Genomic DNA, 25987 nt, shown 5'->3' with positions numbered 1-25987 from the left:
ACCCCAGTTTTATACAGTGAAAGAGGTTTGCCCACCAGTACTGTACCCCAATGGTACACATTGACTGACCTCTACCCACCAGTACTATACCCCAGTGTTATAGAGAGAGTGGAGAGCACCAGTTCCAACTGTCGCAGGACAGAGAGTGGAGAGCACCAGTTCCCACTGTCACAGGACAGAGAGTGGAGAGCACCAGTTCCCACTGTCGCAGGAGAGAGAGTGGAGAGCACCAGCTCCAACTGTCGCAGGAGAGAGAGTGGAGAGCACCAGTTCAAACTGTCGCAGGAGAGAGAGTGGAGAGCACCAGTTCCCACTGTCACAGGACAGAGAGTGGAGAGCACCAGTTCCAACTGTCACAGGGTGGAAGAGTGGAGAGCACCAGTTCCAACTGTCGCAGGAGCATCCAGTCGTGCCCCGGTAACTGCCCCCAAAAGAAGTGGAGTGTGGGAAATTGCGCTCCGCTTCCATTGAGGGGTGGTAAGCGCAATTATGCGGCGGGAGCAGGACTTCCATGCTGTGGGCTAAAATTCCCTGCCCAAGAAGGTTACCACCCCCAACATGGGAGCCTGTGCGGGGAGACAGAGGGAAGTTGAGGGGAGACGGGGGCGGGGGGTGGAGGGGAGAATGGTGGAGGTGGGGGCGGAGAAACCCAAGGCCGGGGACAGGAGGGGCCACATTGCAGCGGAGGTCTGGGAGGGCGAAGTGTGTTGGAGGGGCGGGCCTGGGGGCTCTGTGCCTCGGTGCGGGGAGTGTTCATAGTGGGGTGGACGGGTTGACTGCGCAGATGGTGGTTGGTGGATGTGGTGTGGTTGGCGTCGCGGGGGCGTGGCTCTGGGGTGGCTGGGGCTGGGGGCTCGACATCCAGGGATGTTCGGCATTTGGGAAGGATTCTGACGGGATGGGGCGGGTTGGGTGCGGGGGGAGTGTTCCCGGTGTTGGGTGGGTCCGGAGCCGGGTGGGGGGGGAACGCTCTTGGGATGGGGGGTGGGCTGTTTGGGGCTGGGATTGGGAGAGACTTCTTCACTCGGGGAGTTGTTGGCCTGTGGGGTTCCCTGCCGCCGAGAGTTGTTGATGCCAGTTCATTGGATGTGTTCGGGAGGGAGTTGGATGTGGACCTTGCGGCTGGGGGGGTTGGGGGGTGTGGAGGGAGCGTGGGGGGGAGGTGCTGGGGTGGGTGATCAGCCATGATCTTGTTGAATGGCAGTGCAGGCTCGAAGGGCCGAATGGCCTACTCCTGCACCTATTTTCTATGTTTCTATGTTTCTATGTTTCTAATCCTGTAACACATTAGTTAATGCCTTTGTGTTAATCACTTTGTGTGTAACTTCATTAAACCGTTTATCTTAAACAGGTTAAAGACGGTGTTAAAATATTACACAAAAGAGTTTTGCACCAGTGTCTCACCAAAGGCAATGAAGCCCAGATCCTAGAATAGAGGGCCTGTCAATGTTAGAGAGAGGTCAGTTTTATACAGTGACGATCCTGTACCCACCAGTACTGTACCCCAGTGTTATACAGAGGTCAAGTTTTTGAAACAAAGTTGTGTAAGTAAATAGCAAAGTAACAGAATATTCAGGTAGAGTGAAAATTAGCGATTTGAAACCTTTTAATTGTAAACCTGTGAGAGCTATACTGATCCCATGGAGAGCCACAGTTTTTATTTAAAAAGCCTTAAGCCCATTTTATTGCTACAGAAGCCCTTGTTCAATTGAGCATGTAATTGTAAGGTTCATACACCACTCTATCCTTTGTAAATATGAACCGCTCATTTTCTCCAAGTGGATCAGCTTAGTTCCTCATTATTCACTAACTACTGGAGTCTAGCCAGAGTAAATGTCTGGAAGTGGCCTGACACAGTGCACTTAACTTTGAGTGCGGAACTTCCCCTGATGGCTCCACAAATTTATTCAACTCGTAGCTGAGTCATATCAACCAGATTCAAAACCTAATCTGTGCTGAGCTGGCAAGGTCCATTTATTGCCCATCCCTAGTTGCCCTGAGAAAGTGATGGACCATCTCCTTCAACTGCTGCAGTCTTGGAGTTTCTGTGGTGGATCCTGAAGATTGTGTGTACGACAGCCACTGTGCCAGGGGCGTTGAACAAGCCGACTGTCCTCGATGGTGTCGAGCTCCTTGAGTGTTGTTGCAGCTGCACTAATCCGGGCTGCGCGTGACCGGTGGAGAACTGCGTGGCCGTGCAGCTTAGAGGGAACGTTGGTTAAGAGGTAAGCCACTCGCTGCAGAGGCTCTTACCTGCTCTTGTAGCATCAGTGTTGATACGCCTGGCCTGGTTACGTGATTCCCAGGATGTTGACGGTGGGCGACTCATGAATGGTGATGCCATTGAAGGTTAGGGAGGAGTGGTTGGGTCTTCTCTTCTTGCAGATGGTCCTTACATGGCACAAATGTTACCTGCTACTTTTCAGCCCAAGCCTGCATGTTGTTACATCCTGCTGTAGTTGTGAATGGAGCTGAACACTGTCACGTTGTCAGTGAACAACGTGTCTCCAGACCGTATGACAGAGGGAAAGTCATTGATGAAGCAGCCGAAGATGGTTTGGCTGAAGGTGATGCCCTGAGGAACTCCTACAGTGATGACCTGGGACTACGAACATTGGTCGCCGACAACCACAACCATCTCGGGGGTCAAGTATGGCTCCAGCCAGTGGAGGGGCTTTCATTTTGATTTCAGTCTTGTTCAGGTGCCTTGGTGCCATACTTGGTTGAATTTTATCCTGATGTCAAGGGCAGTCACTCTTGTTTCTCCTCTAGTATTTAGCTCTTCTGTCTATGTCTGGATCTATTCTGCGATGTGCTCGGTGGAACCCAAACTGATGTTCTGTATTGGTGAGCAGGTGTCACTTGATGGTACTATTGACAACTTCCTCCATCACTTTGCTGTTGATTGGGGGAAGGCTAATAGGAGTAATTATCTAGGTTAGATTTGTCCTGTTCTTTGTGCATAGGACATATCTGGGTAATTTTCCACATTGTTGGGTGGATGTCATAGCTGCACTGAAATAGCTTGGCTAGAGGATTAACGAGTTCCGGTGCACACATCTTCAGCGCTACAATGGGTTGTCAGGACTCTTAGGGCTAGAAATTGTTCTCATTTGCGCCGCCCGTTAGCGCCTCCGGGGGGGGGGGGGGAGATAATGGGACAATAACAGCTCTGTGACCGGGTGTGGCGAGAGTACCGATGCCCACTAAACTCCCCTGGAGGTTGGCGGTAACCTCTAGCGCCACGATTTCCTGCACCTGGAGATCATGACATCATCGTGCTGTGCATTGCCCCAGTAGCGCCCCGGACCTGAACTTTGGTTCCGCCCCCTGCAGCATCACCGGACCTCAACACCGGCAGTTGCAGGAGGCGTTGTTGGGGAGGCCGGCCGCTTAGGGAGTGGGAATTAAAGGTAAGGCCACTTGTGTCCATAAAAAATGTTTTTTTATACCTTAGGTTGTCTTTTCTAAACCTTCATCTGCCACGATTGATCAGCCTTGCACTCTGCTCGAGTCCTTGGGGCTGATTGTTGGGAATCGTGGCTGCTGTGGGCGATGAGGTATATTGTTGTGATGCAGAGCCTGCAGCTATGGCCCTTCCCTTTAAGGGAGGGAAGGAGCATCCGTTATCGGCAGCGCTGCCCTTGACATTAGGCAGTACTGCACCGCTACCACCCCTCTTGCCAGCTTTAGCACTCCAAGGGAAGTCGTAGTGTTTGAGTTAACGCTCCACTTCCTTCCTGGAGTGCTAAACCAGAAGTTCGTGTCGGAGTCCCTCGTGTAGCGCCCAGTGATCATTTTGCGCTGCCTCAAAAGTCATCGCCCCAAATGGGTGCTACGCAATTTCACCCCCATTGCCTTCGCTGTCTCCAGTTTTCTCAGATGCTTCTTAATGTCACGTGGAGTGAAGCGAATTTGCTGGACACTTGGCATTTGTGGTGGTGAGGATGAAGCTGAGTAGGATCACCCACTTAACACTTTTGGCTGAAGACACTTACAAACATTTCATTCTTACCTCTTACACTCCACCATGGCTGAGGATGGGAATGTTCAGAAAGCCATCTCCCATTAGTTGCCTGAGTTAGATGATCTCAGCTGAGGCAGTGGAAGGAGGGTTACAATTAACCTCAGCACCTCCAGGTCAGGAAGGGAAAGATCTTCCACTCTTGGTGGCTATTCTATAACCCCCAATGGCAGTGTGCACATGTGATTGAGGGTCCTGAGCATGTTTTAATAATTCATGGTACCCCACTGCATCAACTCCACCAGAATGAACTAATTTTCAAGAGTACAGCACTTTTTAAAAGGATCATATTGTCCTTTTTTGTAGGAGAAAATGCATTTTGTTCATCAGATAAAATTGTGTGGAATATTATGAAGTAAAATAATATGTCACACAGTAATATGGAGCTCCACCTAGGACTACTGTGGTAATGCAACTACTGATGTAAATACAATAAAAGGATCATGTGACAAGGTCACATGACAAGTTCCTGTAGAGCGATCTTGTAGTCTGTGTGTTTGTGATGTCGTATTGAATATATCACACACACAAAACAGTTTATCATCCCATAACAATCTTTCACTCACCTCCTAGCATCCACCATTTCTTATCGTACTATAAATTATCAATACTACTGCAGTCAGTGCTCCTCTGAACTTTCCTCTCTGTTCCTCCAAAGATCCAAATATGCCATCCTGCACTCTCTTCTCCTCTCTGCGTCCTCAGTGTGCTTCAATCAAAATTCAACACGAAGTGTCCTACTCTACCCGATTCTTTTCAAAGCCTCACCACCACTCTCTCCTCCTTTCACACACTCCTTAGAACCTATTCCTTTGTCCAAGCTTTTCGACATTCATCCCAATATCTCCTTCTTTGGCCCAGTGTCAATTTTTATCCGATAATACTCCTGTGAAGAGCCTTGGGACATGTTACTATGTTAAAGGCCCTCTATAAATGCAAGTTGTTGTTGTTGTAGTAAATGTACCCACTTTGATTTGAAAATAATGTTGTACTTTTTCCATTCTTAAACAGTGATGCAATTAACAGGGGCCCACATGCACTGGCTCTCCTCTCCCCCCTCCCCAGCCAGGAAAGACTCGGGATTTATCATAGGATATTCCAGTGATGCAGTTAGTGTTTCCCTGAGGTCTTGGTACCTGTCACATTAGTGCAACTCACAGCTGAATTTATGCTTAGCCTGAGTTTTTAAACCAGGCGAAGTGATTGAGGGCAGGATCAGATTCAAAAATAAATAAATCATTGCACAGTTCCCGAAGCAGAATTACCCTTGAGCGTGTCAGAAGGTGATGCAGATTATGCCACAACATGTCTGACTGAATGTTCCACATAGGCAGAACACTGACTGCAAACTCGGCTCGTAATTAAAGAAAGGTTACAGATTCTCCCAGTGACCCAATATCACAGGACTGACTGCACACATGTTTCATTAGCATATAGTTATAGTAGGAACCCTTCTACAATGAAGCAGTTAGGCTACAAGAGCCATGGATTTGCGCATCGTGAGCAATATGTGCCTATCACTAACATAAGGTAGTGACTATTTCACCATAAATATTTGACCAGCCAAGTGTTTTACTATTTGGGTTTTGGGCTGGCTTCAAAGATTCCAACACAAAAGCAAAATACTGCGGATGCTGGAATCTGAAATAACAGAAAATGCTGGAAATCTCAGCGGGTCAGAAACGTTAACTCCACAGATGCTGCCTGACCGATGAGTTTGCCAGCATTTTCTGTTATTATTGAAGGATTCCAAGCCTGAGTGGCACATAGTGGGAGGGAAAAAATGAAATAAAACAATTGTTAAACCTGCCCGTTCTGTGATTTTTAGGATAACATATGGCTGACCACTATAGAATGCAGGACTCAGAATGGGTCCACACTGAAATAAACGGTTAAAATGAGCAGTGCACTGAAAAGGGTGGTATTTTTTTCACCTAAGCTCTGCACCGGAGTGCTGGCACTACTCTAGTACTGTTGTAATATTGCAGTGTGCACTTTGACTGAGAGAATATGCCTGATTCCCCCGTCAGAGACTCTGGCACCTCAGCCAGCAGTGCACAGCGGGATACTCAAAGCTAAGGTCTAGAATTGGAGCGACCCTGGGTTGAATCTTACTGTGCCAGTAGTGCTATTTAGCGACGTACACAAAACGCTCTCAAAAGTGACACCGCCGCAGAACCACCAGGGGACTGGGGTGGGGGGGGTGCAGCCAATGTTCTTTCTAAGCAATAATCTGTAAGGTCATCATCATCGGCAGTCCCTCGAATCGAGTATGACTTGCTTCCACGTCAAAAAGTACACAGGTGATGGTCCTAAAATTCCAAACTAAATCTTGAAGGGTGGAAGATGCCTGTGCTTGGATTTTTTTTAACGTGTGGTGGCCGTTGCACATCAGCCACCACATGGGCTTGACAGAGCTAGGTCTTGATCCAGTGGTAAGGATTACCCAAGACGACTGAAGACCAGCTCTGCTGCACGGACCTAGTGCGCACACATATCACAGTGTGGGCTGGCCCGAGCTGCCCCTGGGCCCTTGCCTCTCCTGGGTCCCAGTCCAGGTCGATGATTGGAGCGTGGGCTGATACAGCAGGAGCGGCGAGGTCAGGGCGAAGAAGCGGCGAGAGATTGTAGAGGGACGTGATCTGTAAGGTACCACGCAGACCGCTCACAAGCTTACCCATTTGAAATACCACGCATGCGCAGAAATTTAAAGGGACCACGCATTGAAATAAACAGGCCACGCTCAACAAAGACATTTTAGAAGGAACACTGGTGGCAGCATAGACAGACAAACTACATCAGTGTTATTTTCTAGTACCCTACAGACGTCAACCATACCGTTACAATAATGCAATTGATGGAGATGGGGTGGGGGGGAACTGCAAATTTGTATTTTTGCATCCAATGCGCCTTAGAAAATCACCTCGATTCTTAAAAATCGATAAAGGCACAAGGGGATTTACGTCTAATCATGCCACAGTTCATTTTGACATTCTGCCCATCTATTAAAATGACCATTTTATTTCAGGGGATGGGAAAATACTGAGTTGCTTTTATTTTTGACCACAAAAAATGGCCCTTCCTGTTATACAGTCACTGATACCACTTGGGCGAGGTAAGGGTGAGCTGCCGGCAGCCTTAGAACCATATCCTCGTGGCATGTTGCCATTTCTCTCAAGTGTGTGATGGATGCAATGTAAATTTTTTAATGCAGAAATACAAGGTGAAGCCAAAGAACCAGATTACAGGAAATCACCAAGTCTGAAAAATATCTCCCAGTACAGAACATCTGGGCTGTCTCATAAAACAGCCATCAAAAACATCTGGACCAATCAATCACTGCCACATCGGAGATTTGCATTAAAACAACAACAACTTGCATTTATATAGCGCCCTTTAACGTAGCACAATGTCCCAAGGCACTTCACAGGAGCGTGGACAAAAAATACTGCTGATGTTGCAAATCTGAAATAAAAACAGAAAATGCAGGTCAGGCAGCATCTGTGGAGATATTAGGACAGTTGACCAAAAGCTTGTTCAAAGAAGTAGGTTTTAATGAGCGTTTTAAAGAAGGAGAGCGTGGAAGAGAGGTTTAAGGAGGGAATTCCACAAATTAGGACCGAGACAGCTGAAGCTACGGCTGCCAATGGTGGGGAGTAGGAAATCAAGGATACACAAGAGGCCAGAGTTGGATATAGGGATCAAGCTTTATGGAGAGAAAGCAGGAATGGGGTACTGAAGTTGCATGATCAGCTATGATCATATTGAATGGTGGTGCAGGCTCGAAGGGCCAAATGGCCTACTCCTGCACCTACTTTCTATGTTTCTATGTTTCTATGATATAAAAAACTAAATCTGTTGCCCATTTCAGGCACTCGAGCCCTAGCAATCTGGACGAGCGCGGAAGCTCTTTGTGCTGGTCTGTCTTATTCACTTGTGGGCTTGCAAGTTTGTAAAGGGCTGTTCTTAGCGCTGTTGTCTCATTAGTGGATAAATCCTAAATCTGTTAGTAATCACTGCTTGTGATAAATGCAAGTTAATGAGAACATGGATTTACATTGTACAAAAACTAAACGACCCGCAAAAACAATAAGCTTGGACACTCCGGATATAATGGGTTAAGGAGCAGATTTAGTTTTTAATTCAATGGTCACTCTCTGAGTGAAATAGTTCAGACTGACTTTTACCAAACTTCCCGGTTTTTGACTTATGTTTCCTGATGTTTGAACCCTTTGCCGTAACGAACAATCTTCCTGCCTAAATGTTCATTTTTTGTTTTTGAACCTTTACATAAACAAAATTCCTTCTGTTTGATGTACCCAGTCTCTTAAAGTTCTGACCATTTTTAAATCACTGAATAGTACGTTAGTGTTATTAAAAGGTTGTTGCAGCTTGTAACATGGGTCCCGATCGGTGGGGTGTTAGTGCAGAATGATGGTGTTATGCGGAGAGCACCACCTAAGCCACTTCTGTTACAAATCTAACCAAATATTAGACGCTACCTGTGGTAATGGCTGGGTTTGAGGAAACTCGATGGATATGATGAATGGAACCATCCAGATTCTGCAAAGGTAGCTGCTGCACGGATGCATGGATCTGGTTTTCTGACTGGATTTCCGAATTAAGTGTCAAAACCTGAATTGGAACAAAAAGAGAACATTAGTACATATACTATCTATCTCCACTTTTATCCCCTTCATTGGCTGGGATTGCTCCCTTAAGAGCAGGGAAGGTTAAGAACATAAGAATTAGGAGCAGGAATAGGCCATTCGGCCCCTCGAGCCTGCTCTACCATTCAGTGAGATCATGGCTGATCTTCTACTTCAACTCCACTTTCCTGCACTGTCCCCATATCCCTTGATTCCCTTAATATTCAAAAGTCTATCGATCTCTGTCTTGAATATACTCAACGACTGAGCTTCCACAGCCCTCTGGGGAGAGAATTCCAAAGATTCACCACCCTCTGAGTGAAGAAGCGTCTCCTCAACTCAGTCCTAAATGGCCGACCCCTTATTCTGAGACTGTGACCCCCGGTTCTAGACTCCCCAGCCAGGGGAAACATCCTTCCTGCATCTACCCTGTCAAGCTCTTTAAGAATTTTGTATGTTTCAATGAGATCACCTCTCATTCTTCTGAACTCCAAAGAATATAGGGCAAGTCTACTCAATCTCTCCTCATAGGACAATCCCCCCATCCCAGGAATCTGTCTGGTGAACCATTGTTGCACTTCCTCTATGACAGATATATCCTTCCTTAGCTAAGGAGACCAAAACTGTACACAATACTCCAGGTGTGGTCTCACCAGGGTCCTATATCATTGCTGTAAGAAATCCTGAGGCCGAAATTGCCCCTTCTCTTAAGGCCTGTTACCGCTGGAAATCGGTGGCTACGCTGTGGAGTGGAATGACCGCCGATTTTTCATGGAATGGCCGTTATTTTGAAAATTCTGCACTTGCGGTATCCCAGCGGTGACCCGCTCCCCCCACTACCACTCCGCTGCTGCCGATCTGTCCTAAGTGCGTCATCAGAGCGCACATCGCCGATGTTCCCCCCCCCCCACCCCCGTTGGCGAAATTACGCTGAGAAAATCTTGCTGCCTCTGTTCGGTGCCATGAGCAGCTTTTTCTGCCGGTGCACTGTGCTTGGAGTGCTACTAAAATGGCGCTGCCATTGAAGGGGAGGGCCTACTGCCGCGGCCGCCATCTTAATTTTCATTGTCGGCCGACTGCCATGTCGGCCCAACAATTATGCCCCCTGGGTTCGGCCACTCTTGGCTGGCCTGGCCAAAACCCTCCCAGGTGACCCAGTGGACTGAACTTCAAGAATCGCACAGGCGCTCCCCTTTAAGTGAAGGGGAGAAATGTGGTGACGTGCCAGCGCAATTACATCATCAACGCTACACTGATGACTGACAGCGGAGGACACTCCACCCACCCCCCATTTCCGCCCCTCTAGACTGCGAACTTCCACTCACGCTGCACTTCCGCCCCCATTATGACCAACTTCCGGGTCGCTGGGAAAAAAAAGTCATAGAGCGGAATTTCGCTCAAAAGGCCACCACATCCACCGCGCTGGTAAAAACATCTGAAACAGAGTAGGTGCGCCGCGTTTCCGGCTGGGGGGTAATTTCGGCCCCCTTTAATCTTATATTCAAATCCTCTTGTAATAAAGGCCAAGCTACCATTTGCTTTCTTAATTGTGTGCTGTACCTGCATGTTAACTTTCAGTGATTCGTGTACAAGGACACCCAGGTCCCTCTGAACACCAACATTTCCCAATCTCTGACCAGTTAAATAACGTGATCGCTGGTTGCGCGGTGGCCTGGGGTTCCTCAAACTCCCGGACAATTTCGCGGGAGGCGGTAGCGCCCTCCTCCCCCGGGCGAAAACCGTCTTGCCCCCCGGAGGCGCTAACGAGGCTATAAAAAGGGCCAATTTTGCCCCCTCTATTTTTCAAATTTTGGGACTAAAAAAGAGAAAAGAACGACTTGAATTTGTATAGCACCATTCACAACCTCAGGACGTCCCAAATGCTTTACAGTAGTTTAGAGGTGTAGTCACTGTTGTAATGTAGGAACCATGGCAGCCAATTTGCACACAGCCCGCAGTCATTAATGTGATAGTGATGTTGGTTGAAGGATAAATATTTGCCAGGACACCAGGGAGAACTTCCCTGCTCTTTTTTGAATAGTGCCATGGGATCTTTTACATCCACCCGAAAGGACAGACGGGGCCTCGGTTTAACATCTCATCCAAAAGACAGCACCCCTCAGTACTGTACTGGAGTGTCAGCTTAGATTTTGTGCTCAAATATCTGGAGGGGGGGGGGGCTTGAACCCACAACCTTCTGACTCAGAGGCAAGAGTGCTACCCTTCGAGTCACAACTGACACTAAACATGTCAGATGAACTGCAATGATAGATTTTGCATGTTTAGGTTCCTGACTATTTTCTTTTCCAGCACTTACTGCTTTTCTTACTTTTCGATATCTATCAGTATTGAGCTGCATTTGTTAAAAACTCAGAGTTGACATGGATGTTCATGGACAGGCTAGTGTGTCTTGTGTGATTGTAATTATGTGACTCGGCTTGACTTCCTGCGCACTACCTTCACATTGGGTAATAATACAGCTCTATGTGAACGTGCTGAAAAAAAGTGATGAAAAATAGAAAGCATTGCAGAATGTTTTATTAACAAGTCTGATTTCAAAAAGTGGGCGGTGGGAAAGCTGTGCGACTAAAGAGCTGTTACTGAACAAGAATGGCTGTGAAACTGTGAGCGGCAATTACAACTCTCTGTAACTCAATTACACCTCCAGCCAACATGAATAACAGTAAAGCGTCAACGTGGACAATCTCGTCCCCACTGAACTGTGAAAGAAATTTCAGGGTTCAAAAAAACAATTATATTTTGGGATGTAAAATAAAGGTAGTTGGGTCAAAAAAAGAAGTTAAATGAGGCAGCCCTCCATGCGACTTGTGTTGTCACCAATTAGCTCCTGAAGCTGCTCACTCAGACTGGTCCGTAAGAGTCAATTGCCCTTTAGCACTTCACTCATGTGGCCATCCTTTATATATAAGCTTAGGCAATGTATGTCAGGAGGCTCTTTGACCATGAAGGGTGTCATAGCCTAGCCCAATCGTGGTCTCGCCAGATGCATTTTCTAGTTGGAGGTGGGTGGGGGAGGGGGTGCGTCACTGGATAGTCTCAGAGGCGAGAACCCTCACCACAGCCCTTAATTGCTGAGACTAATTGTGTAGTCTCTTCCATTTTTCCTGGCTGAGATAAGCCGAAGTCACTGGCCAGGAATTTCCCTGGTCGGCGGTGCTTCCAGTATACCTGTTCTGATACCTGTACCTTTCCCAGCACAGACACGATGGACCGAATGGTCTCCTGCTGTGCTGTAAATTTCTATAATTCTATGAAAATACTCTGATCTTGGTCCTCTCGATCCGCGTCACAAAAGTACACCAATAAAATATGAGCTTGCAGACAATAGTGTCCTTCCGTTATTGGTAATGTATTATCCAATGGGTGGTGCTGCAGCACATCAGGGTGTCTCACACTATGTTCACCATGTCACTAACATATAATGATCAGAGGAAATCTTTCCCCATGGCCAGTGCCTCGTCTTGGCTGGACTGGGGACAAGAAGTAAAAAGATGAGGAAAGATGTTTGAGATTAATGAGGTTGAAAGGTCTCTTATCACAACCTTTCTTGTGATAATTTCTCCAGAGGAAGGACAGGAAAGTGATAGGAAGGGGCCAACCTGGACTGCCCCCATCTAGCACTGCACATCCAGGTTGAGAGCAGAAGAGGCTGAGGGTCAGGCACTTTGCCTCAGAGATGGATGCTAGAGCATTAAGTTGAGGGACCTAAAGAGAAGCACAATATATTAAATTTGTGTGGGAGGAGGGTGTTTCTTTCATGGAAAAACTCACATTTAAATTTTTCAGTTAAAAATGAAACAGATATTGCATGTTTTTGTAAAGTGCACTTAGAAAAGGGTTTGAAGAAATAAATAATAAGACCAGCACACAATGACCAGTGACTCTTATTACCGAGACTAATCAATTCACGATCATGAAGATCTCAAATACCAGGAGACACAAGTTAAGAATAAGGAAGTTAGGAATAAGAAGGACAGTCAGGCAGAAGTTTTCATACAAAAACAAAATACTGCGGATGCTGGAAATCTGAAACAAAAACAGAAAATGCTGGAAATATTCAGTAGGTTAGGCGGCATCTGCGGAGAGAGAAACAGTTAACGTTTCAGGTTGATGAAGTTTTCATACAAAGGGTATTAGAGTTGTGAAAAAAGTTGCCAGGGGAGGCTTTTGAAGTGTAAATACCTGTACAAGTACAAATAGGATCAACAGACATTGGATGTACCTCTGGAGAGAGAAGGGATTGAGAAAGACGAGAAGCAAATGAATGGAATTGATCTACGAAAATGGACAGATCCATCAAAACTAATCTGCGGAAACAATATTTCAGAGAGTTGTGATCAATCTATGGAATAGTCTCCCGAGGGAGATGATGGAAGCAGTTAGTATTGATTAATTAAGGTGCAAATTAGTTTGATTTCTTTCAGAAAATAACATTGTGGGATACAGTATGTGCATAATTTGAGACACGGCATGTAGCATGTTTGGGAGGAACAGGTGATCTTGGATCTATGGTTCTTAAAGCTCTCCACCACTGGGATTTTCCTTGTGTCAATTCTGAATCTAGACTAATTGATAGAGATTGAGCAACAACAACTCCATTATCGTTATATCATGTGACTACCAAGATGGTAGAAGGCAAATTAGATGGGTCTTGGCCTTTATTCGTCCAGCAATTCCTATGTTCTTCCGAGAGACTTAGTGGACTTCACATTTCTAAAAATTTTAAGAATTTGGGATTTTTTTTCTTCTCCATTTGATGGGAGGAATTACCACGGTTTATCTTTGTGGAGTCATTATTCTTAAATATCATATAAAACATCAACAAAACATATAACCGAGGCACTTCCTGTGGCTCCAGTTGGTCACACATTGTTGGATCCCAGAGAGAGGTTCTTAGTTCAAATCTAACATACTGCTGGTCAAGAGCAGTTGTCCTGTCTGACCAGATATAGAGGATTTAGCTCTTGTTTGATCCATAGGAAGGTATTAAAGGAAATGTGTCCCCAGTTTTACTATAGAGCGAACATCCCACATATCTGTGTTCCAGTTAGCTGGCTTCTGTTGAATAATAAAAAGGAAGTATTGGGCCAGTGTATTGATACCCAGGCTCAGTGACAATACGCTCTTTGGATGGCAAATCCTGTAACTATGGAAACGATTATGCTAGTGTAAGCTATCCTGGACCATAATAGGAACTGAAATGTATGGAAATGAATACAAAATGAATGAACTAAGGCTACAGCTGCTTTACGGTGCCTGCCCTGAGAGTGTTTTGTAAGCTATGGTTCACAAAGCTCCCTGCGTAAGCTTAGTTAAAAACATAGAAACTTAGAAATTTACAGCGCAGAAGGAGGTCATTTCAGCCCATCGTGTCCGTGCCGGCGGACAAAGAGCCACACGGGCTTCGGTCAGCAGCCCTGAAGGTTACATATAAACCTATAACAATGGCGGACAGGTAAAGAGCAACCAGCCCAACCAGTCCGCCCCACACAACCGCGATACCCCATGTATCGCAACATTTTACACTCCACCCCACCCATGCGATCTGGGAGAGGCAAGAAACCAGATAAAAACGCAGTCCAATTGGGGAAAAAAATCTGGGAAAATTCCTCTCCGACCCATCCAGCCGATTGAAACTAGTCCAGGAGATCACTCTGGCCGTATTAGATTCCATGATGTACTTACCATCGTGTCTGCGCCAGCCACCAAGAGGTTATCCAGTCTAATCCCACTTATCAGCTCTAGGTCTGTAACCCTGCAGGTTACGGCACTTCAAGTGCCCATCCAAGCACCTTTTAAATGTGGTGAGGGTTTCTGCCTCCACCACCCTTCCAGGCAGCGAGTTCCAGACCCCCACAACCTTCTGCGTGAAAAAGCTTCCTCTCAAATCCCTTCTAAACCTTACACCAACCACCTTAAACCTATGCTCCCTCATAATTGACCCCTCAAACCAAGGGAAATAGGCCCTTGGTATTCACTATATCCAGGCCCCTCAAAATTTTATACACCTCAATGAGGTCTCCCCTCAGCCTCCTCTGTTCCTAGGAGAACAAACCCAACCTAACCAATCTGTCTTCATAGCTAAAATTCTCCATTCCAGGCAGAATCTTCATAAATCACCTCTGCGCCCTCTCCAGTGCAATCATGTCCTTCCTATAATACGCCGACCAGAACTGCACGCAGTATTCCAGCTGTGGCCTAACCAAAGTATTATACAATTTAAGCATCACCTCCTTGCCCTTGTATTCTATTCTTCTGCAGTCCATGACGTTCCTCTTCATTATCAATCACACAGCCAATCTTAGTGTCACCTGCAAACTTTTAAATCATACCCCCATATTCAAATCTAGATCATCGATGTGTACCACAAAAAGCAAGCTTTTAAGGAGGGTCTTAAAGGAGAAGATAGAGGCGGAGAGGTTTCGGGAGGCAATTCCAGAAAATTCAGGAAAGCATCATTACCTATCCCCCATTTAGGGTCGTCAACCCTCCAGGTTTGCCCTGAAGTCTCCAGCAATTACATAAGAACATAAGAAATAGGTACAGGAGTAGGTCATACGGCCCCTCGAGCCTGCTCCACCAATCAATACGATCATGGCTGATCTGATCATAGACTCAGCTCCACTTCCCTGCCCGCTCACCATAACCCCTTATCCCCTTATCGTTTAAGAAACTGTCTATTTCTGTCTTAAATTTATTCAATGTCTCAGCTTCCACAGCTCTCTGAGGCAGCGAATTCCACAGATTTACAACCTTCTGAGAGAAGAAATTTCTCCTCATCCCTGTTTTAAATGGGCGGCCCCTTATTCTAAACTCATGCCCTCTAGTTCTAGTCTCCCCCATCAGTGGAAACATCCTCTCTGCGTCCACCTTGTCAAGCCCCCTCATAATCTTATACCTTTCGATAAGATCGCCTCTCATTCTTCTGAACTGCAATGAGTAGAGGCCCAACCTACTCAATCTTTCCTCATAAGTCAACCCCCTCATCTCCAGAACCTTCTCTGAACTGCCTCCAAAGCAAGTATATCCTTTTGTAAATATGGAAACCAAAACTGCACGCAGTATTCCAGGTGTGGCCTCACCAATACCTTATATAGCTGTAGCAAGACTTCCCTGCTTTTATACTCCATCCCTTTTGCAATAAAGGCCAAGATTCCATTGGCCTTCCTGATCACTTGCTGTACCTGCATACTAACCTTTTGTGTTTCATGCACAAGTACCCCCAGGTCCCGCTGTACTGTGGCACTTTGCAATCTTTCTCCATTTAAATAATAACTTGCTCTTTGATTTTTTTTCTGCCAAAGTGCATGACCTCACACTTTCCAACATTATACTCCATCTGCCAAATTCTTGCCCACTCACTCAGCCTGTCTATTACAGATTAATCTCCTGGACACTGCCGCGAGCATACAGGAGAAACATAATTGGGCATTCAAAAATAGTTTTATTCACTTTCTTTGAACACTTTCAATTTTTGATTGTAAAAGTACTGGAAGTGGGAATTAAAGGTCTGATTGATTGGGTTGGGCGGGCTGAGACAGGAGGCCATATGATGAAACCTCCAGGAATTCATCCAAGAGCAGTTAGCGACCTGAAATGAAGAAACATGTAAAAGCACAAAGACAAAGGTGGCAATTTTGCCCTGTGTCCCAGGAATGTACAATCCATGAAATGAATAGTTTGGCTCCTGAATGGAATGAAATCACGGAGTATTTCCCTGTCCAGGAACGAAGTAGTGGCACAGTGTTCCACACTCGGCACCAGGTTTGTGCAGCCATTAAATGGAGTTTGAATTGATGGGGTGACCATGAGTGCCTGCTCCGTGGAGCCTGCTCTCATGGAGATTTCTGACTAGGACTCATTCATCACCCGCTGAATCTCGGCTCTGTTCCCTGTTATTATTATTTTGTTTTTGTTTAGCGGCAGACAGCTGGGCTTTCCCCTGGGAAATCTGCCTGCAATTCCATAAAGTTTATCTGCATTGCCGAGTGTGTTCTGGATGAGCAGGCAGCTCTCACTGCAATTCTTCATTCGCGAGGGATGTCTGCAAGTAATGGGTTGAAGTATTCTTTGTAATCTGTTTAGCAGAGTCACAGAGCATTCTGTAAATGATTCATAGGCGGGTAGGGCAATGACTATCCCGGACACTGAAATTTGCCAGCTATTATTTCGAAATGACTAGTTCCTAAGGGGTAGTCTTTCATTTGATGATACCTCGGAGATGATACTCATTCTGGGGAAACTGGCGAACAGCTTTCCCACATCGTTGCATTGGTTAATCAGCTGATATTTGCAGGACATCTTCCTTTGGTTATTTTGCACATTTTTGATAGCTGGAACTTTTTGCCACTCTGAAGGTAACCTTTCGCCCCTCCCCCCAGAGAAGTAATGCGAGCTGACAGAAAGATGCATTGCGTCACTGATTACCTGCTTTGCCATGGGAAGACTGGTCAGGCTGCTAAGGTTGCTCGCGTCAGTGAAGACCATGGTCTGTGGGAAGAGGCTGGTGTGGTACTGGGACAGTTCTGGCTTGTGGCTGTATACAGCTGCATTAAAAAAAAAAGAATCATTTTAGTGAGTCCCACCCTAAATATTTGTGCTATAAGGCACTTCTGTTATGGGTTACTGTTGTTATTATCTTGTTGAACCTACCAACCATCCATTGGGTTGCCAACCCTCCAGGATTGCCCTGGTGTCTCCAGGAATTGATGATTAATCTCCTGGAGAACCCTGGGAAAAAATCATTGGGGCATAAGAAAATTGTGTTTCTCTTCCATTTTCTTTGAACACATTTGTTTATTAGTTATAGAAATATTGGAAATGGGGAAAAAGGCTGTTTGACTGTGCAGGCTCATTGGAGGCGGGAGGTCATGTGATGAACCCTCCAGGAACACTTCCAACCAGAGTTGGAGACCCTAATCGTGCACCTTCAGATGTAAATGAGTGCCTCAGTTCTCCTCCCAATGTTCTCAGTAATGCAGTAACAGAAGAGGCAGTGATGGACCATAATGGGGCCAAAAGCACCCCTAAGATGGCACTAGGGGTGTCACTGAAGGCCTTGGCAATTGTGTATGCAAGCACTCTGATAATGACTCCACGAGGAAAGGTTATAGTACTTGAACTGTAGTGACCTTAGTCCTTTATTGCAGCTCCTAGAGTGAGGACACCAAGAGGTGAACTCCCTTTTATACTGGGTTACCTGCAGTGTACAGGTGACCCTTAGGTCTCCAGCAGCAGCACCCTCTGGTGTACGGGTATATTGTATACAGGATGACGGTACATTCAGTGGTCTAGTGTTACAGTACATACATTAACATGCATACATAACAACACTCCCCCCTAAGCCTTTCCCAAGTCCTTATTACCATGACATGGGGAGGTGATCAGCAATGGGCTATGGGAGGATGTGGTGAGGGTTGTGTGGATGCCAGGTGTGATCCCTGTGCTCGTGGCTGCACTCATCCATTTCCCCCCCCCCCCCCATACATAGACCATCTGGGTGTCTCTGTTGGAGGATTCTGCAGTGGTGGAGTCCGTGCTATGGATAAGGTACATACACTGTAGAGTGGGTAAGTGGTGGTGTGTGGTGGCGGGCAGGGCCACAGGGCGGTGTGGGCTCCTTGTCCTCCATTGGTGGTGGAAGTCTAGTCATCCCAGGTTCCACTGGGAAAGCTGGAGGGTACTGGCCTCTTGCTCCCGGTGCTGGCCCTGGTGGCCAGGAGTGTTAGGGCCAATCTGGGGCAGGTTGCCAGTGGTGGTGGCTGTGCTGCCCATTGACCGCTGTCCCTGCAGTGGGTATGCTCCCACTGGGTGTGTGTGAGCCCTTCCTGACATTGGTCCCGGAAGCGCAGGCTACATGATCAGGTAGTCCGCTGGACCTGGGTGTTTCCCACGGGGGGCTTCCTTTGGCATTGACAGTATACATGTAGAACCCGGTATCATTTATCATTCTATCATTAGTATACTAGTCGACTCGACATTGTTATATCTCTTTGCACTTTCACATTTGCCACTTACAACGCTTTCTTGTGTATTGGTATCTCTGTACAAGGTTACATTTATCACATTAACATTACTGACATCACTGTTCAACAGTACAAACTTGTTACTTACGTTACTTTTTGAAGCATTCGTTACATTTCTTTCATTAGCATTACTGGCATCACCATTTAACAGTACATTTGTATACCTGCATTCATTTAATACACTTTTATCTTTGATGTCACTGGCATCGCTGTGCCTAGAGTGGAACTGTCCCTTTAACTGTTTTGGGTTGCCGGTCTCCTTTAAGAGGGCCTTGCAATCTTTACCCCAATCCAGTTCGCCGCTCGGTAACACGTGTTGCTCCCTCAACGCTGCCCCTCGTGGTCTGGTCACGGCCATCTTGAATCCTGGTGCTTCACCATGTGGTGCGGGCGTCATCTCTCTCTCCGCAAGGTAGGCTGCGGTGATCCTTTTCTTCTCAGGTTCTGCCACGGGCGCCGGGAATCTACCTTCTGTGCTGATCTTCTTCCCTCGGAGTCCTGTTACTGGAGCCCGGAAGGTGAGGTCTGGTCGTTCAGGTTGGATCATCTCGCCGCTGAGTTGTGCAGTCTGTGTCATCGCCACGCAATCGAGCTGGTCGGTAGGATTTCCAGGTGCTGCGATGGATCCAAGTTTGGGGCCGTTTGAGATGTTGATCGCCGGGGCCCGGAGGCCGTCGTCGCTCCGACCGATTTGAACTTGCTTCATCCATCTTCTACCCAGCAGCGTTAGACCATCACCAGCAATGATCCACAAGGGGAGTTTCTGCATTGCGCCGCCATGGGATACCTGGACCTCCACGCTGCCAATGACTGGGCTGGTGCCTTTTGCGTAGGTGAGCAGCTTTGTCTGGATTGGGGACATTTTTGGTTGTTCGGCGGGATTGTACCAGAGTTTCTCAAAGGCCGTCTGATTCATCAACGACTGGCTCGCCCCTGTGTCGATCTCCATCGAGAATGGAACCCCATTGATTTCCACTTCCATTTTCCACGGGGAACTCTTGGTGGAGCAGTTATATATTCCGTGCTCCTCTTCCAGAGGCTGAGCAGCTTCGTCTTCATCAGTGTCGGAGCCCAGGTGATCGGCCAACTCCAGCGACTCAGTGAGTAAAACTTTTTCTGCACATTCGCTGAAGGTGACCTTTAGTGTTGCAGCCTTTGCAGGTATAGTCTTTGTATCGGCACTGGTGGGCCCTGTGGTTTCCTCCACAGCGCCAGCACGGGGCTAGCCGGTTGGCCCCATGTGGCGGACTCAGGGTTGCGGGACTCGGGGCAGCATTCTTGCCTCTGAAAGTCGCCATTCAGTACACTGTACTCATGGGTGTGGGTCATCATCCATTTGGAGTCGCAGACCGAAATCATGAAGGCCTGGCTCACTTTGATTGCCTTCTGCAGGGTGACCGTAGTGTCCGCAGAGAGCAGTTTATGGAGGAGGTCCTCGTGGCCGATTCCAATAACGAAGATGTCCCTTAGTGCTTCGGTGAGGTGGTCGCCAAAATCACATGGTGCAGCCAATCTTCTCAGATCTGCAGCATACTTAACAATTTCTTGGCCTTCGGGCCGCTAGTGGGTGTAGAACCGGTGCCTGGCTGTGAGGATGCTCTCTTTAGGTTTAAGTTGTTCTTGTATTAAAGTTATGAGCTCTGCATAGGTCTTGGTTATCGTCTTCGCTGGGGCTAGCAGGTCCCTGACGAGGCCATGGATAGTGGGCCCACAACTGCTGAGCAGGATGGCTCTGCGCTTGTTTGCCAGCGAGATCGGTGAGTCCCCAGCCAGGTCGTTCGCGATGAAAAAGTGTTCTAGCCTTTCCACAAAGGCATCCCAATCTTCCCCATCAGCGAATTGTTGGAAGTTGGGTTAGACATGTTGTGCACGGAAATTCGTAACCTCGTCGCCAGTTATTGTGTATGCAAGCATTCTGATAATGACTCCATGAGGTAAGGCTTTATTGCAGCTCCGAAGGTGAGGACACCAAGAGCTCCCTTTTATACTGGGTTACCTGCAGTGTACAGGTGACCCTTAGGTCTCCAGCAGCAGCACCCTCTGGTGTAAAGATATAGTGTATACAGGGTGAAGGTACATTCAGTGGTCTAGTGTTATAGTACATACATTAACATGCATACATAACATTGGCTAAGGCCGGGGCCTGAAGAAAATAAGTGCTGAGCCTGGCTTGGAGGGAGAGGAGGCTGCGGGAAAGTCCTCCCTCTTCACTAGGACAACTCGGATCTTTCACCACCATTTCCCAGGGCCCATCACCACTTTCCCCATGGTGGGCTTAGGAAGTGAGGTAGACAAGAGCGAAATACACCTGGGACCCTGCCTCACTCTCCTCAATGCCATCTGTATGTGGCGGGCAGGCAGGCAAGGAGCGTCCAACCACAAACCCAGAGGGAATGGAAAAAAGACTTGCATTTATATAGCGCCTTTCACGACCACCGGACATCTCAAAGCGCTTTACAGCCAATGAAGTACTTTTGGAGTGTAGTCACTGTTGTAATGTAGGAAAAATTGCAGCCAACTTGCGCACAGCAAGCTCCCACAAACAACAACATGATAATGACCAGGTAATCTGTATTTTTGTTATATTGATTGAGGGATAAATATTGGCCAGAACACCGGGGATAACTCCCCTGCTCTTTTTCGAAATAGTGCCATGGGATATTTTACGTCCACCTAAGAGGGAAGACGGGGCCTCGGTTTAACATTTCATCTGAAAGATGGCACCTCCAACAGTGCAGCTCTCCCTCAGCACTGCACTGGAGTGTCAGTCTAGATTTTTATTGCACCCACAACGAGGGTGCTACACACTGAGTCTCTGGCTGACAGGAAGCAGGAGAAGGGAGTGGGGCGGGGGAGAAGAGGGAGTGGGGGAGGGGAGAGGGAGTGGGGGGGTGGGGGAGAGGGAATGGGGGGGAGTGAGTGGGGGAAGGAGGGAGTGGGGGAGGGAGCGAGGGAGTGGGGGGGGAGAGGGAGTCGGAGGGAGAGGGAGTGGAGGAGAGGGAATGGGGGAAGGAGAGGGAATGGGGGAAGGAGAGGGAATGGGGGGGGAGAGTGAGCGGGGGGGAGAGGGAGTGGGGGGAGAGGGAGTGGGGGGGAGTGAGTGGGGGGAGGAGGGAGTGGAGGAGGGAGCGAGGGAGGGGGGGAGAGGGAGTGGGGGGGAGAGGGAGTGGGGGGGAGAAGAGCGAATGGGGGGAGGAGAGGGAGTAGGGGGGAGAGGGAGCGGGGTTGGAGAGAGGGAGTGGGGAGAGAGGGAGTGGGGGGAGAGGGAGTGGGGGGAGAGGGAGTTGGGGGGAGAGGGAGTGGGGAGGGAGAGGGAGTGGGGGGGAGAGGGAGCGGGGGTGGAGAGAGGGAGTGGGGGGGAGAGGGAGTGGGGGGAGAGAGGGAGTGACAGGGAGAGGAAATGACAGGGAGAGGGAGTGGGGGGGGGAAGAGGGAGTGACAGGGAGAGGGAGTGACAGGGAGAGGGAGTGGGGGGGGAAGAGGGAGCGGGGGGTAGAGAGGGAGTGGGGGGAAGAGGGAGTGGGGGGAGAGAGGGAGTGACAGGGAGAGGAAATGACAGGGAGAGGGTGTGGGGGAGAGAGGGAGTGGGGGGGGAAGAGGGAGTGACAGGGAGAGGGAGTGACAGGGAGAGGGAGTGACAGGGAGAGGGAGTGGGGGGGAAGAGGGAGCGGGGGGTAGAGAGGGAGGGGGGGAGAGAGGGAGAAAGGGAGTGGAGGGGAGAGGGAATGGGGGGAGGGTAGAGGGAGGAGAGAGGGAGTGGGAGGAGGGTAGAGGGAGCGGGGGAGGGAGGGTAGAGGGAGCAGAGGGGGTAGACGGAGCGGGCAGGAGGGTAGACGGAGCGAGCGGGAGGGTTGAGGGAGCGAGGGGGAGGGTGGAGGGAGCAGGAAGGGAGAGACGGGGCAGGAGGGGGCAGGGAGCATGATTGCGGTGATGGCAGGGAATTGTGGGGTGGTGGTAAGCCTCTCTGCATGAATTTTCCATGATTGCAGAGGAGAATTCCCTCCACTGTCGCATTCATGAATGTGCTGGTCTTAAAGAGTTATCAGCATAACTTTCTCAATGCGGAGTCTTTGTGTTTTATATTGTAGAGTGTGTGTTGCTGCACAGGCAAATCACTCAGTTGCTAATTTAAGCCGTTAATAGCACATCCTGAAGGTGACCCTGCTGTGTTTTAACCAACACATAATCCATATTTGTAATAAGCAAAGGTGAATTACCGGTAATTTATTACTATTTCAATGCAGAATTATTAATCTCAGTGGTGTATTTAAAATGTCAAAACTTCCCCTGGGTTCTGTATTACCAGCATCAAAACCACGTTGGAAATCTACAGGGAGCCTTGCAGTGAACACCTGGTAAATGTATAAATTGCCTTTCCACAATTTCCCGTCAATATTGGAGACTACAGAAAAGAAAGATTGGTGACAGTACAGAAAAGGATTCGATGCAGACAAAAATATTTCCTATCCTTATACAATATATCAAACGGCACCGTCTTCAGGGAACCTTGGGGAAGGAGACTGGTTCAAGGGAGCCATTTACTGCACAGTGACATCCAGTGCAACTGATGCGCTGATCTGTCTTGTGGCTCGTGATATCCACCAACCCATTGATGGGTTACTGTCTTGGAACACACAGGGGCTGAAATTGGCTGCACCATATCAGGAACAAATGTGCCACTGTAAAATTCGTCTGCCTTCTATTTTGGCAGAGGTGCCATTTAAAATGAATAGGTTGAGCATCCTTGTAAAAGCAATTTCACATGAACTTGTCTGTTACTAAACTTGTGCAGGAATCAACTATGGATTTGTATTTATTTATTTCTTCTTGCAATACGGGCAACACTGTCTATCCCCAGTTCCCCTGAGGGCATTAATAGTTAAGTGCTACAGTCACAAGTAGACCAGACCAGGCGGGGGAGAGGGGGGGGGTCGTGGGGTGACAGGTTTTAGTGAGGTTGTTGGGTTTTTATTTCTTGCCCAATGATTACCATATTTTTAACTCAATTTCATAACTTGTCCTGGGGAGATTTGAACTCACAGGTTCTGGATTGCTAGTCCAGTAGCATAACCACTAGTTACTGATCCCACTATCACTTTACTCATTTGCAGTGATTAGAGCCTAGATTTTACTGATGGCGACATTATTTTAACATAAACCCGTTGACCCGTTTCATGTCTAGGCTTATTTGACAATCATTAATCCTATAATTCCCACATGCCAAATATGGGGGCATTACAGTGGTCAGTGCCAACTGTGACACCTGGCTCCACCAAAATGGATTAAAACCACCTGTAGGACTTTAACTAAATTCTCACTGTTGATGTGGAACTAAGCTAAAAAAAAAGGTTGCATAGCCTACTTTTACAGACGCGTTTTTTAAAACACATAAAAACATATAAAAATAAAGTTATGAAAGCAAATGTTATTGTTAAAAGCCCTCCCACAACGTTAAGTTTATTTTAAGGCATAATTTAAAAAACTTCTTTAAAAATTGGGAAAATATATTTTTTTATAAGACATTAATATTTTTAATTTAAATGAATCTTAAATATGTAGTGTATATTTTCTATTTTTTATTAGTGTTTTGGGTGTTTGGGGAGGTTTCTCATTCATAGTAATAGGAGTTTCGGACTTACAAAACTCCTATTACTATGAATGAGAATATACTATACCTGATTGGCTGCCCAGAGCCATGTGACTCCAGCTCCAGGCCTGCGCACGTCCCGACGTGCACGCGCTGCGGTGCGCAGCAGGAGGAGGCCTGTGCATCGGAAAGTCAAGCGGGGGCAGCAGCTTCAGGTAGGTGCGTATTTTTTCTCTAAAATCTAGTCGAACGCCCGCGCAAAGGAGAAAGCGAAATTTCTGTGCCAAGAAATAGGAACAAGCATAGGCCATTTGGCCCCTCGAGCCTGCTCCGCCATTTAATAAGATCATAACTGATCTGATCTTGGGCTCAGCTCCACTTGCCTGCCGCTTCCTATAACCCTTCACTCCCTTATTGTTCAAAAATATGTCCATCTCCACCTTAAATATATTCAATGACCCAGCCTCCACAGCTCTCTGGGGCAGAGAATTCCACAGATTTACAACCCTGTGAGAGAAGAAATTCCTCCTCATCTCAGTTCTAAACGGGCGACCCCTTATTCTTAAACTATGCCCCCTAGTTCTAGATTCCCCCACAAGTGGAAACATCCTCTGCATCTACCCTGTCAAGCCCCCTCAGTATCTTATCTGTTTCAATAAGATCACCTCTCATTCTTCTAAACTCCAATGAGTATAGGCCCAACCTGCTCAACCTTTCTTCATAAGTCAACCCCTTCAACTCAGGAATCAACCTCGTGAACCTTCTCTGAACTGCCTCCAATGCAAGTATATCCCTCCTTAAATACAGAGACCAAAACTGTACGCAGTACTCTAGGTGTGGCCTCACTAATGCCCTGTACAGTTGCAGCAGGACTTTCCTGCTTTTATACTCTATCTCCCTTGCAATAAAGGCCAATTTGTCAAACATGTTTTCCCTTTCATAAAACCATGCTGACTCTGCTCGATTGAATCATGCTTTTCCAAATGTCCTGCTACTGCTTCCTTAATAATGGACTCCAGCATTTTCCCAACAGATGTTAGGCTAACTGGTCTATAGTTTACTACTTTCTGTCTCCCTCCTTTTTTAAACAAAGTGACTATTTGTACGAACGCTTTCTGCCCCTGCATCCTCCCGACTCCGCCCCTGTCCTCCCCCCCCCCACGCCTCACGCCCGAATATAGAACCGGAAGTGGGGCCCCGAACGCGCTGATTCTGAACTGACCACGTTGTCCGACTGAGCCGCAGTGGCGGCGGCAGGGGGAGAGTGGCAGCAGGAACGAGAGAGAGAGCCTGGGGGGGGGGGGGGGGGGGGGGGAGGGTTGAGAGAGCCAGAGGGAGAGGGAGTTAGAGAGAGAGAGAGAGAGAGAGCCTAGGGGGGCGGGGGGGGGCGGGTGTAGAGAGAGCCAGAGGGAGAGGGAGTTAGAGAGAGAGAGAGAGAGAGAGAGAGAAAGAGAGAGCCTGGGGGTGGGGGGGGGAGGGGTGGGAAGAGAGAGAGAGAGAGAGAGCCTGGGGGGAGGGGGGGGAGAGAGAAAGCCGGGGGTGGGGGGGAGAAAGAGCCTGGAAGGGGGCGGGGGGGGGGGAAAGAGAGGCCTGTGCAGCGGGGGAGAGAAAGAGCTTGGGGGGTGGGGGGGGAGAGAGAGAGAGTGAGCCTGGGGGTGGGGGGGGAGAGAATGCCTGGTGG

General features: G+C 47.8%; 1 protein-coding gene across 1 annotated transcript in view; it reads right to left on the bottom strand.

Moving 5' to 3' along the window:
- LOC139268260 (hepatocyte nuclear factor 1-alpha-like) overlaps positions 1-25987 on the bottom strand; it is a 292924-nt gene that overhangs the window by 19137 nt on the left and 247800 nt on the right. Inside the window, exons 8-9 of the mRNA XM_070886311.1 lie at positions 17122-17240; positions 8527-8659 (exon numbers count right to left, since the gene is read on the bottom strand). Coding sequence (XP_070742412.1) covers positions 8527-8659; positions 17122-17240 — 252 coding nt within the window. The remainder of the gene's footprint in view (positions 1-8526; positions 8660-17121; positions 17241-25987) is intronic.

The sequence above is a fragment of the Pristiophorus japonicus genome, chromosome 8 (genome assembly GCF_044704955.1).
Source record: "Pristiophorus japonicus isolate sPriJap1 chromosome 8, sPriJap1.hap1, whole genome shotgun sequence".
Classification (NCBI taxonomy): domain Eukaryota; kingdom Metazoa; phylum Chordata; class Chondrichthyes; family Pristiophoridae; genus Pristiophorus; species Pristiophorus japonicus.
This window is presented reverse-complemented; position numbering and strand designations above follow the sequence as displayed.